The following is an 18728-nucleotide window of genomic DNA, read 5'->3' as shown; positions in this document are numbered from 1 at the left end:
TGAGAAACCGGTAAAATATAAAGATTTATTTCTATCAACAGCATGACGTGAAATTGAATTGTTAAATTATATGCAATGTCTAAATCTGGCTTCTCTATGGCTTCTGTCTGCATGATCAATCATCGATGCTGAGAGTGGGGACAGGTGGTGCATCTCATACGGATTCGCATTTTACAATGCATGTATCATATTGTTTTCTTGCGACAGGTACATTTGCTGCAGCATAGCCTATGCGTGCCTAATTTACACATCACCATCTGGCTTGGGGGGGGGGGTCACCTTATTTTTTACTTGTAAAAAAGCAGCTGCACAATTTTTTTTTTATTATTATTTTTTTTTAAACTCTATCACTCAAATCGTTGCTTTAAAGGGTAGGGAGGATGTGTTTTTACTGACCAAAGTAACAACACCATGTGGTCAAAGTCTTAGTTAGTTGTCACGATCTGCTTACCTATAACTACTATTTTTATATTTAACTTATTTCCAGATATCTTTAACTACCCACAATGCACTATTTCTCAACGTCATATGGAGGATCTACTCTGCTAAAGAGTTCATATGCTAGCTCAGGCTGGGTAACGTTAGCAACACCTTGATTTTTTCACAGACTTTGTGGCTGTATTATCTAGTTGGAAAGCTTTAGCATTGCAGGCTCTGGTGCCTTCTTGCAGTGGACTCAAAATGAAAGAATCATTCTTGCTTGCTCTAATTGTGTAACAGTGGTACCTCGTCTCTTCTCCTTTTTGTTTTGTCTACTATTTGTCATGTTCTCTGCCAAGTAGGCTACGCAAGTGTTTTTGTAACTTTTTCCACCTTGACATCTGGAAGCTATCCATTTAGAAATTTTCTCGCTATTGAATTTCCCACTCTTACTTACAGACTGATGGCTGGGGCCCATTCGATGGTATCTGCTCTTTTGTTCTGCGGTTGTTTTTGTTTTGTGTTAACTGATCATCAGTAGTTGGGCTCTAGCATGTCGACCGTAGCCGTGCTGGTTGTCTAGGCTGGCTAGGCTAATAGCTAACTTTCGCTGGCTGGCTACCCTTTTTATTATAATTTTGTTAATTACTGGCTAAGAACTGAATATTAGTGACGCACCGATATGACATTTTTGGCCGATAACGTTATTTTCCTTGCCCCCCCCCCCAAAAAAAACATATTTAAAATGCTAGTGGCCAATTTTAAGCATTCTAGTACAGTTAAATACACTGCTTTCTTTACATAGTTGAATGTGCTGACAACAAAATCACACAAAAATGATCAATGGAAATCAAATGTATCAACCCATGGAGGTCTGGATTTGGAGTCACACTCAAAATTAGTGGAAAACCACACTACAGGCTGATCCAACTTTGATGTAATGTCCTTAAAACAAGTCAAAATGAGGCTCAGTAGTGTGTGCCTGTGACCTCCCTACAACGCCTGGGCATGCTCCTGATGAGGTGGCGGATGGTCTCCTGAGGGATCTCCTCCCAGACCTGGACTAAAGCATCCGCCAACTCCTGGACAGTCTGTGGTGCAACGTGGCGTTGGTGGATGGAGCGAGACATGATGTCCCAGATGTGTTCAATTGGATTCAGGTCTGGGGAACGGGCGGGCCAGTCCATAGCATCAATGCCTTCCTCTTGCAAGAACTGCTGACACACTCCAGCCACATGAGGTCTAGCATTGTCTTGCATTAGGAGGAACCCAGGGCCAACCGCACCAGCATATGGTCTCACAAGGGGTCTGAGGATCTCATCTCAGTACCTAATGGCAGTCAGGCTACCTCTGGCGGGCTGTGCGGCCCCCCCCAAAGAAATGCCACCCCACACCATGACTGACCCACCTCCAAACCGGTCATGCTGGAGGATGTTGCAGGCAGCAGAACGTTCTCCACGGCGTGTCCAGACTGTCACGTCTCACGTGCTCAGTGTGAACCTGCTTTCATCTGTGAAGAGCACAGGGCGCCAGTGGCGAATTTGCCAATCTTGGTGTTCTCTGGCAAATGCCAAATGTCCTGCACGGTGTTGGGCTATAAGCACAACCCCCACCTATGGACGTCGGGCCCTCATACCACCCTCATGGAGTGTCTTTCTGACCGTTTGAGCAGACACATACACATTTGTGGCCTGCTGGAGGTCATTTTGCAGGGCTCTGGCAGTGCTCCTCCTTGCACTATGCTGGCTGTATTGGTGCTACAGTGGTTCTTCCTTTAAAGTTGCGGCACACCTTGTGTGCTGCTGCAGAATTCTGTGGCATGTCATTAAAATGTGACATTTTTCTGTTATTGCTAGTTTGACCACCAGAGGGCATCTTTGAGAAGCATTTGATAGTATTCCGTATTGGCATTACCAGACAATTTTAAAACCTTTTTTTGTAATAACATAGTATAAGTGATTGATTTTAAGAAATTTGCCTTAATTAATATTATGGTGTTTCTATTCAGAGGAAAAACGAAGCCCTCAGGGTTTCCGTTAGGATTGAATGGAAAATATGACTCTGTACAACGTGACGTGACGGTAGGGAGTAGACTACAGGATTGGAGGTTTCTCTAAATTGTTTGCCTTCACTAGATGGCTTTCTTCCAATATTTCGGTAAATCGGTGATATCTATTCCCATAGTAATTCGTTGTTCAATGTTTTTGTTTATTAGGCTACTGTGCAGTCTACAATACATACTGTAGTAAACATTGGAAAGTGCCTAATTCCTTACATAAGTGAGAGCAGGCCATGTCTGTACTAGAGGTTGACCGATTGTGATTTTTCAATACCGATTTTATTGGAGGACCGAAAAAAGCCGATACGGATTAATCGGCCGGTTTTTATTTTTCTCTTTAGGATGGAACAGAAAATATGGCGCTGTACAACGTGACGCTCGTAAATAAATTTCCAGACACAAATGAGACCATTCTTGACCATTTTACTTGCTCTAGCAGAGCAGGTTAACCAGAGCGTTGGTGACTGTGCTGCTGGAAACAATTTAATTTCCCTTTTTTTCTGATGTTTACTGACACAGGCCATATTCAACCGGTGTTGAGCACTCGTAAATGCATTATTCTGCGTTCTGGTACAGTCAGACGAGAGTGCTCTGAAATCGGAGTAGATTGCCAGAGCGAATTTACAAAATCACCCGAATGTCCCTTGAACACACAACGACTATGCCATTTAGCTAAGCTAAGAATGACGGGAATAATCAAGTCAATAAACGTTGGGTTGTTAGTTAGCCTATAGTTAATATACTGTCAAGTTTGATGTATAACTACTAACGTTAGGTAGATAGCTAACATACCGGTACATACTACTGTAATGATATGCTATGTGGTTGGTAAGGACAGCGTAGCTAACAAATTGTCAGCCAACATAACGTGTAAGGTAACTTATTTGAAAAGTCATTACTTTATTGCTTTGAGTAGCAAGCTACCCCTTGGTCGTTAGGGCAAATCTGGTCTATGATGGGGGGGGGGGGGGGGGGGGGGGGTTTCAGACCTAGCTCGGCTATTAGACTATTCTTTAATGGTTGAACAGTCTATTGTTCAGCTATTAACCCCCCTCCCCAACTTGCAACAAATTGTGGTGTTCCTTTCCCTCTTGCAAGCGTTATCATTCTGCGCCTGAGTGGCTCGCTTGTGGGCTGGCAGGATATAGCAGCATCTTCGGTTGTGCATCAAGAATTCTGCACCTTTGTATGAAGGTGTGGTTATTCACAGGCAAATTGTTATGCTATAATTGTTCTGAAAGCAACAAGAAAAAAAATCGGACACAATGGAAGTCTAAGCGGATACCTACGAAGAAGGACTGTGTGATGATGGCATCTCAGGTAAGCAGCACTGGGCGTTCTTCCATCCAACTTTTACAAAGCTAGTATTTAGCCCCAGTGTCGGTTCATAACATTCTACTATATTCCATACATACATATAAATCATGCAATTATTTCTCTCAAGCTAACCAAAGACATTTAGCTATGAATGCCTGTTCCCGCCATTTTCAGTTGATTTAATCTAACTTTCTTTAATGGCAACTCCTAAGCAGGCCATGTCATATTTGTTTCATAGTCGATATATAATCCTATTTCATGACAGTGAAACGATTAGCTTTTTTTTTACAGAAGGATGAAAGAACACTCTTTCACGAAGAGTTAGGGAGTCTCTGCAGAGTGAAGATGGTGAAGGTATCATTGCATATTTCCCATCACCTAATGAACAACCACAATACCAGTCTGGTGTTCAGCTTTATGTGCTGTACTGACGTATCCTGAAATAGACATCTTCATCCCCCTGCTCCCTAAATCCTCTAGGTTATATCAGCTGTTTTTGTGAACCCCTCCTGTATCTGAACTAGATGACATAGGGCACAGCATGATCATAGGTGAGAGGTCACTTGGTCGGGTCAACAGGAAGTATTATTAAAGAGATGCTATACATTGAAATACAGACAGATGTAGTAGTCCCAGAGTTAATGATCCAAGGTCAGTTTTGCATTTGATCTCCTGATGAATATGATGACTGACCATGTTAGAATAATTTAAAAAACAAGGCTTAATCATGCTCTCTCTCTATCAATCTGTCACTCCTCTGCAGGTATGTTTTGATGTGAGGAAGCCAGTCCCGTCATCGCCACCTCAACCTTCTGGCCAACTGGGAGCCCAAGGCTGGTTAGGAGACACCGCAATTGTGATGAACTGAGAGAATATTAGGGTAGCACTGTAATTCATTAATCATATGCTGTCTGCCGCTGTTCTTACCTCTTTCTGTCTTCTACACCTCTCTCCCCACCTCGTCTTTCTTCCTCGTTTTATAATGCACACCATATGTGCATTGAAGTACAGATTGAACTTGTATTTATAATATATTACAATTATCATAATTATAATGCAGTAAGTATTTATAACACCTGGATAATGAACTTCTTTCAATAAAGCGTTTCACATTCTCCACTGGTTGAAATTAAGTATCTCATTGAAATACTATCCTGTGTCCTGAGATTGATGCAGATGGAGTTAGATATGCATATATTATTTTCTGTATATATATGAACTACAAATCAGCTTTTATTAAATCATGTTTCTAGTCTATTGCATAGTTACAATGTGTAATCATTGATGTCCCAGGAGCAGGAGTGGTAAACACTGTTGGAAGTGTATAATTGTAATATATACATGCAGACACAGCATCATTCAAATAATGGAGTTTGATATGACTGAAAAAGAATGTCTGAGATTTATACCTGAACCGCACCTTTATTTGCCAAGGAAGAGTACATGATCGGTGAACATATTCACTGCACATTTTACAATGTGAGAATCTCCTGTGTGGTAATAACTACAGTATATGTATATAGGACTTGCATCCTTGGCACAATAAAGTTATTATATTCTACTCAATCCATAGGCTTCATTAATGCCATCCAGACTTGAAGTTGATACAACAACTGTGATAGCTGAGGTTCATAGATTCTGGTTCTGAACTAATATTCATACCAAATGTTTTAGGTTCCATACACAGATTGGCTACATACTGTTTCTAGCTAAACATCCATAGACATGCAGTTATTTTTATCCTCTACTACACAATAAGTAAATAGTTAGTTAGCTAAGTTACTTCAGCTCCATGACAGGGCAAGTTTGCTGGTTTTCTGAAATATTATGAATAAACAATATTCTCATTTTAAATAGAACTGTAACTAAGTAAACTTATATTCTGTTTTTATTATATCTGATTAACAATATGAGTTCATAAGAAGGGATTGTGTGACACAGACAAGGAGTAATTAAAGTTAATGAACACCATTCCAACTAGGAAGAAACGAATGGGTTGTGGATTAAGTAAACAGATAAGGTAGTTAACCTATGGTTGAACCAACGAAACTTGGCTCTGGGGTGTTTTTAGATAACCTAGGAATGCACTCACTGTCTTTTCTGTTAATTAGAACTGTCAGCTAAGTGGTGATCAATAATTTTGAGGGGTCAAAAGTTAATTCAGTTGTGTTGTGTGTCCTGTGTATGTGTTCGGGGGGTCAGAATGGACTTTTAAAGTTCCCTTTGTCCCGGCTGTGCCCTCTGTCAGCCAGTTCAGGTACAGGAGATTCTGTTAAGCAATGAAATGACGTCATGTTATTGTATATAAACTGTCGCTCGTGGTAACGTGGCAGCGCCCCCCGAGAATAAATTCTGTTACCTATTATTGAAAAGACTGGTCTCCATCTATTTTATGCAAACAAGAATCTTACAAATTCTCATAAAATAGATTAAGGGAATTCAATTAATGAATACATATTGGTATAATTAAATTACAGTAAAATTCTCTCAGGAGTCCCTAAAATATTAAACAACACAAATGTATAACTTAATTCCCCTGTCATAACACTAGCTAGCTAGCTAGCTGGCTAATGTTAGCTAGTCGGCGAACTTGCTAAATAGCAATTTTCGTAAATTAACTTTATGACCGAAAAATTATGCACAAATGTTTCTCTACATTAACTAACATATTCCTCTCAATTGTACATTTTTTGCTTGACTCGTTATGACGTTATAACTACTTGCATTTGGATCCACCGTAATGTTTTGTCAGCCATCTTCAACAAGAGACGGGTGGCTCGCGTCAAATTCATCATTGGAACCACTCGATATGATTGGCCATATAAAACCCTTGGGACCCAAATGCATAATGAGTGCTCTAACTCCCCCTTGTTGTGGTTTGGCGCAATGAAGCCGTGACGCTGGGTACCTCCAAGTCCTGCGGTGCAAGCTCGCTACTTTTAAAGGAGGAACCACTAGTTAGCTAGACGCTAGCTAGCTCCAGAAGTTGCGGTCGAACAAATAATGCTTTATTACCAACGCAGTATTGTAAACACATCGTTCGTGGCCAGTGCTGGACATGTAACTAAATGAAAAGCCACTTAGTTTTTTGTTTTTTTTTGCTGCGGTCTCGGGACACAAGCACATTGGAATTTATGGAGAGAGAAAGACATTCAAATTGCATCCATAATATATAATCCTGTTCAAGGTAGATGTCCTAGCCTCCCTCTTTCAGGTAATTCATTCAACGCAGTATTAGCCTTATATTTAGCTAATAACTTGTGGTTTAATATGCATAAGATTCTAATTTAGCTATAGCCTCTGCAGTGTTCTATTGCACAATGAAACTGCTCTCCCATGAAAAGCTAGAATAGATGGTTGGTCATCTTTTTGAGCATTTCTTATACTAATAGACTATTTGAAGAGGGACGTTTGCTGAACGTTAAAATACAGCAGCGAAAATGACTCAATGAGTTTGAAAGAAGAGAAAGCATGGATGGCTATAGCAGTTATTTGTCTGACAATGTAATGCCTTTGTCCTTGACTGCCATCTACTTCATTCAACTCTTCCTGAAAGCAAATCCCTTAGCATAGTCATTGAGCTGACCTAACATGGTGGGAGAAATAATGGCTGCTTCGTTCAGGACGTCTCCAGTGATCCATCAGTAGTGCAGTCAGGCAGAGTTATGCTAACAATCATCTCCTGGGTCAGCAAGCGCAACCATCATCAGCCACTACAGGGTTTTCTCTTGGCTTTGTCGCACTGAATGAAGTGTTGGATCCATCCCTTCTCCTGGAATAATACCTCTCCTCCGGTCTCCAGTACGCTCGGCTGATCTGGTTTTAATTGAGAGGGATTGTACGAAGCTGTTGCTTTGTCCTCCGTCCACTTACAGCGTCCTGTTAGTGGGCTTCACAGGTTTGGTTTTTCCTGCCTGTTTTGTAATTTAGTCAATACTATAGAAAGAGACATATTTGAGTGGTAGGCTGTGTTGACTTCTCTGCTGAAAATCTCTTCATCAATGTGCCCATCAAAGATGCATTCTATTTTCAGCCCACACTTTCAAATCCCTTTTGTTTTCTGTAAAAAAAAATGCCTTCCAGATTATGTGAACGAGACCGTGTGAGACACAGGCATGCTGTGAAGTCTTCATCTACCCCACATATAATTAGATTTAGAACTGGGACAGACTTGGCAACGTTCACTAAAAAGACATCGCAGCACTGAGAGAGAGAGTGAGAAGTGTTCAATAAACCACAGGACATTCATCATGACAGTCAGGATGATATCCACTGCATGTGATCCTGAGGCCATTTGCTAGATCCTTGTCTTGTTGGTTCTCTCCTGGCTCATTTCACCACTACTGTAGCGCTTAGACGTTGGCCACACCGTGATGACACTCGGTCACATGCTCCCCTACTGCGACAGGGTAAGGGACTGTCCCCACTGACACCCCATGGGGAGGGAGATGAGGTTCGGTGTTGACATGCCCAAATGCACACGACACACTTTATTTTCCCTTTCTTATTGCACCCTCTGTGTGCAATAATATGGGAATTATTTTGGTGCACTGTTAGTGTTCAGTGGAAAATGTCTGCCAGTGAATGGCTGAACTGTCATACTAGTATCCATTTAGGGGTTTTGACAACTTGAGTAGCTAGGCTACTACTGCGATTGAATCGCGTTTCCATTTTAAATGGCTTTGTCATAAAATAGAAGTGTAGCAGTTATTATACTGACAATTTCCAGCCAGACGTTAGATGGTGTCAGTACTAGTACATCAATGCTCCCCCTCCATGTCATTACTTATTCATGTCCTCATTTCTAGTGCTCTCCATCTCTGGTTAACAGGATTCTTCCTGCTCTCTAATCCTCTTCTCTCTTCCCAGTTCTGCTCCCTTTCTGTGGGTAACAGAGCTCCAGTCCACACATGCTGATCTACCACTACAGCATCCTGTTCCTATCTAGTGAGCAATGTTAAGAGGACACTCGGTGTCCATGGCAACGGAGCCGCTGTTTCTCTCTCGGTTTCTCCTGATCTCTGTTTTTGAGTCTTCTATCCTCAGACTTATTCATGCTGGCAGGATATAGGATATCACTCGGGGAGTAAGTTGGTGGTAGTAGCTTACTACTGCTTCCTGTGAAGAAATCTGATACACTTCTCTCTCGGTCTCCCTCAGGTGTGATTGACAGCTGTCAGACCTAAGTTGAGATGGACGAGCTCCAGGACGTTCAGCTGACTGAGATCAAGCCACTGCTCACAGATAAGGTGAGTGGACAGGAAGAATAAACCCAGTCCTTTACTCCCACCAGTAGGTTCAGTGGTCACTAGCCTGGGCTGATCAGGCTTAGCACTGCACAGCTCTGCCCTTCAGTCAGTCTGTACTCTCAGCATAGATCGGTTCCTTTTATTTACATTTGATAAATTTGCCTTCCAGGCCCCAAGGTGCTGCTGCTGCTAGTTACCCTGGGGAAACGAGACTGGCTGGGGTACGTGGTGGTGGGGCTGGAGGTGCTGCAGTGTGGAAGTGCTATAGGGGAGAGCAGTGCTGGACTTGGAGTGGAAATAAGTGCCGGTAACCATTTTGGGTGCCGGTACTGTTTTATATTTAGGTGAAGCAGCTCCAGCAGTAGAACATTTGAGGTGTTGGTACTCCTGCACAAGTCATGCACTCGGGAAGAGGAGAGGCTGATATGAAATTAGATTGAAAGGAGATGTTATTAGATGTGATGGCAGATTTAGATGTGACTATATTGGTAGCTAGCAGATACTGGGAGCTGATGTAAGGTTGTCTATATTGTCAGGAAATGGGCTTGCTGAGTGAGCTTGGTTTTTGATATCGCAGTGAATCCGCCATTTGAGTTTCAAAACAGCGTCCCACTTTGCTCACTATGGTGGGTGGCTGAGGCACTTGAACCACTCTGCAAATCATAAACCCCTTGACCCTGCCTCGTTAGGTTGAAAGTTCCTGACGGACTGTAGTAGGGAATGTGTGTTCTGCCCATGTAAAGGGTGGCAGGTAGCCTAGTGGTTAGAGCGTTGGGCCAGTAACCGAAAGGTTGCTGGATCGGATCCCCGAGCTGACAAGGTACAAATCTGCCGTTCTGCCCCTGAAGAAGGAGCACACTATCCAGTGTTCCTAGGCTATCCGACACTAGTCCAGGCTATCCAACACTAGTCCAGTGTTCCTAGGCTATCCAACACTAGTCCAGTGTTCCTAGGCTATCCAACACTAGTCCAGTGTTCCTAGGCTATCCAACACTAGTCCAGTGTTCCTAGGCTATCCAACACTAGTCCAGTGTTCCTAGGCTATCCAACACTAGTCCAGTGTTCCTAGGCTATCCAACACTAGTCCAGTGTTCCTAGGCTATCCAACACTAGTCCAGTGTTCCTAGGCTATCCAACACTAGTCCAGTGTTCCTAGGCTATCCGACACTAGTCCAGTGTTCCTAGGCTATCCGACACTAGTCCAGTGTTCCTAGGCTATCCGACACTAGTCCAGTGTTCCTAGGCTATCCAACACTAGTCCAGTGTTCCTAGGCTATCCAACACTAGTCCAGTGTTCCTAGGCTATCCAACACTAGTCCAGTGTTCCTAGGCTATCCAACACTAGTCCAGTGTTCCTAGGCTATCCAACACTAGTCCAGTGTTCCTAGGCTATCCAACACTAGTCCAGTGTTCCTAGGCTATCCAACACTAGTCCAGTGTTCCTAGGCTATCCAACACTAGTCCAGTGTTCCTAGGCTATCCAACACTAGTCCAGTGTTCCTAGGCTATCCAACACTAGTCCAGTGTTCCTAGGCTATCCAACACTAGTCCAGTGTTCCTAGGCTATCCGACACTAGTCCAGTGTTCCTGGGCTATCCGACACTAGTCCAGTGTTCCTGGGCTATCCGACACTAGTCCAGGCTATCCAACACTAGTCCAGTGTTCCTAGGCTATCCATGACTAGTCCAGTGTTCCTAGGCTATCCAACACTAGTCCAGTGTTCCTAGGCTATCCAACACTAGTCCAGTGTTCCTAGGCTATCCAACACTAGTCCAGTGTTCCTAGGCCGTCATTGTAAATAAGAATTTATTATTAACTTGACTTGCCTAGTTCAATAAAAAATGTCTTATGTCTGGACTAGTGCAGTAATGTTCCTCCTCATCGACATCTGCTCAGTGTCTCCACACTCTGCTCCAGCAGTACATTACTGCTAATGATGAAGGTGGGTGGAGGGCTCAGTATGAGGACAGTAATGACACACAGAGAACCCAGGGGTGTCCTCCACATTGCTGGGAGCAGAGAGAGACAGAGCGAGAGGCAGACCCTGGCATCAACCACTAGAGGTAATTTACTCCACACATTGATCTGAGATGGCTCTTGTTGCCGCCTCCTGGTTACACCTGTGGCTCCACAGACTCTTCGCCTTGGAGCAGAATGACTGAGGGAGAAGGGAAGAGGGAGAAGAGGAGCTTCGGATCCCCTTCAATCAAAAAATATATGACTTATTTTTTCTTCTCTTCCCTCGGCAGAATGGGCGTAACTTCCAGGACTTTGATTGTCAGGTGAGTCAAACGTCTCTTAACCAGTGTTCACATTGGCAGTATGAGGTGACTCAAATCCATTTTTTTTCCATATCCGATAGAATCTGTTATTTTTCCTGCAGTCTGAACAGCTAAAAAGCACATGGAATCGGGTATTTCAAGTCACCTTCATAGGTGGTTTGAAATCAGATCAAATCTGATTCCTGGCCATGTGACTTGTCTGAACAGTCAAATCTGATTTGCCCTCAAGTGGTTTTAGACTGTTATTTGGCACATCTTGTTTCTTGCTAGCTACTCTGTTGACAGTTTGAAAAGAACATGTGGTAGCTAACTAGCTTGGTAATTGTTTACAGACAAATTAGTGAATGTGCTTGAAAGCTAAACAGATGCCCAGCTAGCTAGTGGACTGCTAGCTAGCTAGTGGACTGCTGTGCCCAGCTAGCTAGTTTACAAGGTCCAGAAAGGCACATTAGCAGGCCAGTCATAGTGTGTATTTTGTCAGAATGTATCGGCGTTAACAGATAGGCCTACCATCGGGAAATAGGACCTTCTCATCCTCTGTTTGTGGTGGTTCATCATTCTCCCAAGTCGTCCTATAATTAAAGTGGCCACCCACCAATATGCTCACACGTGACCAGTTATCCAGGCGAGATTACAGTGTGCTCTGCCTTGTCTCCACTCCAATCAGCACCTACAACCAAGAACACTTGTACAGAACACGTTTTTGATTGGTTGTCAATGTTTTATAGTGGGAGGGACAGGGAAAACTTCGCTCTGAAAGTGATACAGACAATAGCTCTCGTTATCGTTCTCCACTCTTTTTGTAGTTATCAGTTAACGCTCCTGTTCACTTAACTATAATGATAACAACATTTTTTATCATTTATCTTCATTGGTGTGGATGGACCTTTTGACCATTTTACTGTCTCCACTCCAATCAGCACCTACAACCAAGAACACTTGTATAGAACACGTTTTTGATTGGTTATAAAACATTGACAGTGGGAGGGACAGGGAAATGTTTTTATAATTTATCTTCATTGGTGTGGATGGCCCTTTTGACCATTTTACTGTGAATAGGGCAGTCTGAGATCGTTGCAGCTTTAGGCCTACCCATAGAATGGTCAGTCTGTGGGGATGTGTATCTTTTCCTTTCGAGATGATTTGATACACATACACATACATGGGCTCTGATACCATGAAGGAACCATACATTGTAGTTTGAAATGATTCCGTTTGATAAGAGGAACGAATCTATATGATACGAGTCGATGCACTAACGTTTGTTGTATAAACACTAAATGGTAAGTGATGCTTTAATGTGCATGAAGATGATAGTCCTGAGTTTCGGTTCCTTCTCCCTGTGGCGCGTCGTCACGGTTCCTTCTCCCTGTGGCGCGTCGTCACGGTTCCTTCTCCCTGTGGCGCGTCGTCACGGTTGACTTATTTCCCCTATACAGTCAGCCTAAAAACACACACACTCCTCTCGTGTGACCCTGTTGGACACATCTCTATGGTGATTGATTGGCCAATCGACTGCTTGTGGCGGGGTGTGGGCGATGTATGTTGTCAGCATGTGATGAGCACAGCCTCGTGTCCTCTGGGTTGCTGTTATTAGACTGAGTGTGGATGTATTCACTGAATCCAACCAACCTTGAGGCTTTACAATGCAGTACATGCAACCCAGCTGCCTGCAGGAGCCTTGAGAGCAGCCTTGCTGTATCTGATTCTCTTAATGACACTCCTCTCTTCCAGTCCTTCAGTGCTTTTCTCCCTTAATTAACTTCCTGTGTCTCAGCGGGCTTATGAAGCACCAGGTTTACCTCATCTTGACAGTTTCAGACACGCAGACAGACCGGGACGGGCGGGGGCAGGCAGACGTGCAGACAGACAGACAGGGACGGGCGGGGGCAGGCTGGCGCCCTCCACCCTCATGGCGGCACGGTGCCCTCCCCCCTCATGGCGGCACGGCGCCCTCCCCCCTCATGGCGGCACGGCGCCCTCCCCCCTCATGGTGGCATATTTTGTCATAAAAAAGAGAGGCATGGTTGTCATGGCAATCCTCTCAACTCAATTCTTTACAAAGCAGATAGAGGATGTTCTTTTTCCATCCAAGTGGTTGAGGGGAAATGGAGTTTCATTACTGTACATAAAAGCACCGGTGCCTCCAGAAGAGGGCATCATGAGCACACGTGTGAATCTCCAAGTCAACCCCAGGGAACATGGTTATAGAATTATTGCAAAACCTTCCATTGATATAATGAACTATTGTTGACAGAGCTGAACTCAACATGTATTCGCGTCAGCCTCACTGATCTTGAGGACTTACATGAATGGTTTGCCGACTGGATAGCATGTGTCCAATCAGGGAGGTTCTCGAGGCTAATCAAACGTGTGCTTTGGTTTGATAATGGTGTCCCTGACTGGACAGGTTTAGGCCATCATTATCTTGTGCTTGGTTTTATTAGTTACATGTTAGTCATTTAGCAGACGCTCTTATCCAGAGCGACTTGCGGTAGTGAGTACATATGTTTTTCGTACTGATTTGACACCAAACTATCCTCCATCCTGGCCTGTCATGTGGGCTGCCTGTTTTCTGCATAGGGCATCGCAGCAGCCAGTGAGACTGCATCGGGACGAGTGATTTTGAATGGCAGAAGGCCTGGGATTAAACGATACAGTGCTGACAGCAACCTTGCCTATCATGTCCACTCAGTGTTTTCCCTATACTGTAGGTCGGCCATGCTGGCTCCCTTGGTGCCATGTGACCTAGATGGGCTAGCTATCTTAAGATGAATGCACTTAACTGTAAGTCGCTCTGGGTAAGAGTGTCTGCTAAATGACTAACATGTAAGTGCCATTAGGAGAGGGCTGAAAGAGTGTGAGGGAAAGTGGAGGGAATCAGCGTCAGGGGAAGAACACTAATGGTTGGATCGGAAGAGGATCAATAAACTACCTGTGGATTATTGGCTGATACTGAACACCTGACTAAAATATTAGGTTTAGGCATGATATGGTAATAACCTCACATAGACGTCTAATCCATTCCAATCCACAGAGTTCTTAGAAAATGGCGTGTTGGTGGTTGATTTGGAATTGGGCAGTAGCGTGTCATGTGCATACCATCCTTTTCCTTTAGGAGGCATGGGCTTTGTTGGAGGTCTCGCTGCCCCCTCTACATGCTGACTAGACTGGGGCGAACGCTGCTGGAGGGCGGGGTCCTAAATCCTGCCTGCCGAGAGACTGATTTATTCTGATGAAGTCGTTATTGGATCCATATGGTTGAGATATTTATATCCCAACATGGCTGGTAGGGGTGGTGGAGAGGAAGAGGGGTAGGTGAATGCACACTAAGGTCAGTGTAAATTCAGGGAACATTGGTATAGGGAAAACATACAACTCACTGTAAGTATGTAGCGCCCCCTGTGGCTGATGCCATGAACTACAATTTTATGAGTAGAGCTATTTCTATGCAAGTATGACGTTACTATTTCTGGTGACAATTGTTGAGCTGATAGTTCAGCACTGCACACAATTTATTACCTCAAGTTGGCAATCTGAGCACAACAGCCTTACCTGCTCACACTGCAGCGAACGCCTGGTTTGAGCCTCTTCCTACACCGAATATGTGCTCAGAGTGGGTAACCTGTAGAGAGGGGGCTGTATGTGGCCCAGGGAACCAACCCTTGTTTGCAGGGATTCCCTCTCCCCCTCACAGTAATGTCACTGTGAGGGAGGTGTTTCTCGTCAAGATGTTTGAATACGCTCACAGACCGATGTCTCTCAAAGATCTCCACCTTTTTAGATCTCCGCTGTCAGAGGTGGTCTGCACAGCTATAGACTGTTCAGGGCCAGCTCCCTGTGTCTTTCTGGGCCTGAGGAGGATATCCTTGTCCCAGCATTACTTCGGCGACCCCATTCATATGACCCACATAAATGGTTAAAAACTTGGAAACAAAGTGTTATCTCACATTTGTTGTGTAATTCCAGACATGCCACTTTACATATATAAGCCAGATTATGGTCATACTAACCCCAGGAACCTGCTCTAATTTGAGTTTGTCTCTAGAATGGAGGTGGAGAGATTAGCCTGCTGCAGGCCATGGCAGCTGGGGATCCCAGGGTTGAGCCGAGGATCCCAGGTTTGGGCAGAGGTAGCAACAATAGCACTGATCCAGTTTGGAGCGTAGTTTTGGGCCGCTTTCCCTGTCCTGAATCGGCCCTAATCCTGACCTCCTCCAAATCCATTGTGTACTCGTCTTAGCAGATCTACAGTGTTTCTGCCACAGTGTCTCTGTGTGTGTACACTGAGTATACCAAACATTAGAAACACCTTCCTAATATTGATTTGCCCCCCCCCCCCCCCCCCCCCCCCCCCTTTGCCATCAGAACAGCCTGAGGTCGTCGGGGCATGAACTCTACAAGGAGTAAAAAGCCTTCCACAGGGAAGCTGGCCCATGTTGACTCCCAATACTTCCCACAGTTCTGTCAAGTTGGATGAATGTCCTTTGGACCATTCTTGATACACACGGGAAACTGTTGAGCGATGAAAAACCCAGCAGCTTTGCAGTTCTTGAAAAACTCAAACTGGTGCGTCTGGCACTTATATCATCCTCATCCAGAGCCAATGGCTAAGTAACAGACTCTTAGTGCAAACTGCTTCTGAAATGGACTGCCATCACAATGTATAGTAAGTAGCCTAACTGGAGACCGAGGAGAGCTAGTTCTTACCTTTCAATGAATGCCTTATGGTGTAGGCTGTGTTATGTTGCAGTACTGTGCTGTAGCCGTTGTCTCCTGATATTATTGCTGAAAGACGGCAACATGAAGGAACAATGGGCCACAGACATTGCTGGTGCTACTGTCTGGCTGGATTGCCCTCTGGAAGAGAAACTGAGTGGACATTGCATACAGGGTCCAGAGAGCTGGCTGAGAAAGCCATATTGTCTTCTTGACATCCCATATCTGCAGTTAACCCCCCCCCCCCCCCCCCCCCAATTCATGCCACTTCTCCCGCGCTTCAACGAGCGTCTGCGTAGCCAGGTGCTAAAATAGAACTTGGTTCTATTTGTGACGCTTGACGCTCTCCCATCTCCTCATTTGGTTTTTAGGAGCATATACCCATGTGGGTGATTGAAAGATGAAAGGAGGTCCACACTCCAGTCCAGTTAGGGGTGGTAATGCACCTTAAAGTTGGTTGCCAACCGCCATATACATTCTGAAGAAGAAGAAGCCTGAAGGAGGAGAGATTACTAGAAACAAACTTGGTTTACCCTTTTATCTGTGGATTAATTGTCAGAGTAGAGGACCTTGTGCATTTCAGGTAAAATAACAACCCAGTGTTTATATCCCATGACAAATTAGCTAGCAACAGCAAGCTAGCTAAATGTTTAATTATTTTCAACCTGTCCCCAAATGAATATAGTTGGTTCAGAGTTCGTTTTGATATTTCAACCTGCGTCTGGTGTGGGTGGACAAAATCAACATGTGTGGGAAAGCGCGCGCGCGCGGTCTAGTCAGCATGTTAGAGGGGGCAGCCAGACCTCCTAAAGGAAAAGGATGGTATGCACATGACACCCTAATGCCCAATTCCAAATCAACCACCAACACGCCATTTTCTAAGAACTCTGTGGATTGGAATGGATTAGACGTCTATGTGAGGTTATTAGCATATCATGCCTAAACCTAATATTTTAGTCAGGTGTTCAGTATCAGCCAATCCACAGGTAGTTTATTGATCCTCTTCCGATCCAACCATTAGTGTTCTTCCCCTGATGGCGATTCCCTCCACTTTCCCTCACACTCTTTCAGCCCTCTCCCAATGGCACTTACATGTTAGTCATTTAGCAGACACTCTTACCCAGAGCGACTTACAGTTAGTGCGTTCGTCTTAAGATAGTTAGGTGGGACAACCACATATCAGTCATAGTAAGCTACTTTGAGGGATAATTGATCAGAAAAGTCAGTGCTATTGAGGAAAGTAAAGTGTGAGTGTTTAATTCACGAAAGGCTTTATTTAAGATACTTTTTGAAGAGGTAGGGTTTCAGATGTTTTCGGAAGATGGGCAGGGACTCTGCTGCCCTAGCTTCAGGGGGAAGCTGGTTCCACCATTGGGGTGCCAGGACAGCGAAGAGCTTGGACTGGGCTGAGATGGAGGGCCAATAGGCCAGAGGCAGAACGGAGTACTCAGGTTGGGGTTTAAGGTGTGAGCATCTGGTGAATTAGGAAAGTATTCAGACCCCTTCCCTTTTTCCACAGCCTTATTCTAAAAAAGAATGATGAGGGGGAATAGACAAAATAACAATCTACACACATACCCCATAATGACAAAGCGAAAACAACAGGTTTTCTGACAAATTTGCAAATGTATTAAACATTAAAAATATTCAGAGACTTTTGTATGAGACTAAATTAAGGTGCATTCTGTTTCATGTTTCCATTGATCATCCGTGAGATGTTTCTATATCTTGATTGGAGTCCACCTGTGATAAATTCAATTGATTGGACATGTTATCAGGGCCCACAGTTGACAGTGCATGTCAGTGCAAAAACCAAGCCATGAGGTTCGAAGGAATTGTTCCTCAAGCTCTGAGACAGGATTGTGTCGAGTCACAGATTTGGGGAAGGGTACCAGAAAATGTTTGCAGCATTGAAGATCCCTAAGAACACAGTGGCCTCCATCCTTCTTAAACAGAAGAAGTTTGGGACCACCAAGACTCTTCCTAGAGCTGGCCGCCCAGCCAAACTGAGCAATCCGGGGAGAAGGTTCTTTGTCAGGGAGGTGACCAAGAACCCGATGGTCACTCTTGACAGAGCTCCAGAGTTCCTCTGTGGAGATGGGAGAACCTACCAGAAGGACAACCATCTCTGTAGCACTCCACCAATCAGGGCTTTATAGTAGTGGCCAGACGAAAGCCACTCCTCAGGAGAAGGCACATGACAGCCAGCTTGGAGTTTGCTAAAAATGCCCCTGAAGGACGGATCGCCAGAAACAAGATACTCTGGTCTGATGAAACAAAGATTGAACTCTTTGGCCTGAATGCCAAGTGTCATGTCTGTATGAAACCAGGCTCCATCCTTATGGTGAAGCGTGGTGGCAGCATCATGCTGTTGGGATGTTTTTCAGCGGCAGGGACTAGGAGAATAGTCAGGATCAAGGGAAAGATGATCGGAGCAAAGTACAAAGAGGTCCTTGATGAAAACCTGCTCCAGAGCGCTCAGGACCTCAGACTGGGGTGAAGGTTCGCCTTCCAATAGGAAAATGACCCTAAGCACACAGCCAAGACAACGCAGGAGTGGCTTCAGGAAAAAGTCTCTAAATGTCCTTGAGTGGTCAGGCAAGAGCCCGGACATGAACCCGATCATGGAGAGACCTGAAAATAGCTGTGCAGTGACGTTCCCCATCCAACCTGACAGAGCTT

General features: G+C 44.3%; 1 protein-coding gene across 2 annotated transcripts in view; it reads left to right on the top strand.

Annotated features, from left to right (window-relative positions):
• The window catches only part of LOC110492595 (protein NDRG3), a 58590-nt gene that overhangs the window by 14890 nt on the left and 24972 nt on the right, over window positions 1-18728 (top strand). The window contains exons 2-3 of one of the 2 annotated variants that reach the window (XM_021567021.2): window positions 8957-9045; window positions 11295-11327. In XM_021567021.2, coding sequence (XP_021422696.1) covers window positions 8989-9045; window positions 11295-11327 — 90 coding nt within the window. In that variant the 5' untranslated portion in view covers window positions 8957-8988. The remainder of the gene's footprint in view (window positions 1-8956; window positions 9046-11294; window positions 11328-18728) is intronic. The other variant, XM_036947611.1, reaches the window with a different exon arrangement.

Source organism: Oncorhynchus mykiss, chromosome 16 (genome assembly GCF_013265735.2).
Source record: "Oncorhynchus mykiss isolate Arlee chromosome 16, USDA_OmykA_1.1, whole genome shotgun sequence".
NCBI lineage: Eukaryota > Metazoa > Chordata > Actinopteri > Salmoniformes > Salmonidae > Oncorhynchus > Oncorhynchus mykiss.
The sequence above is the reverse complement of the archived record's forward strand: the minus strand, read 5'-3'. Positions and strand labels throughout refer to the sequence as shown.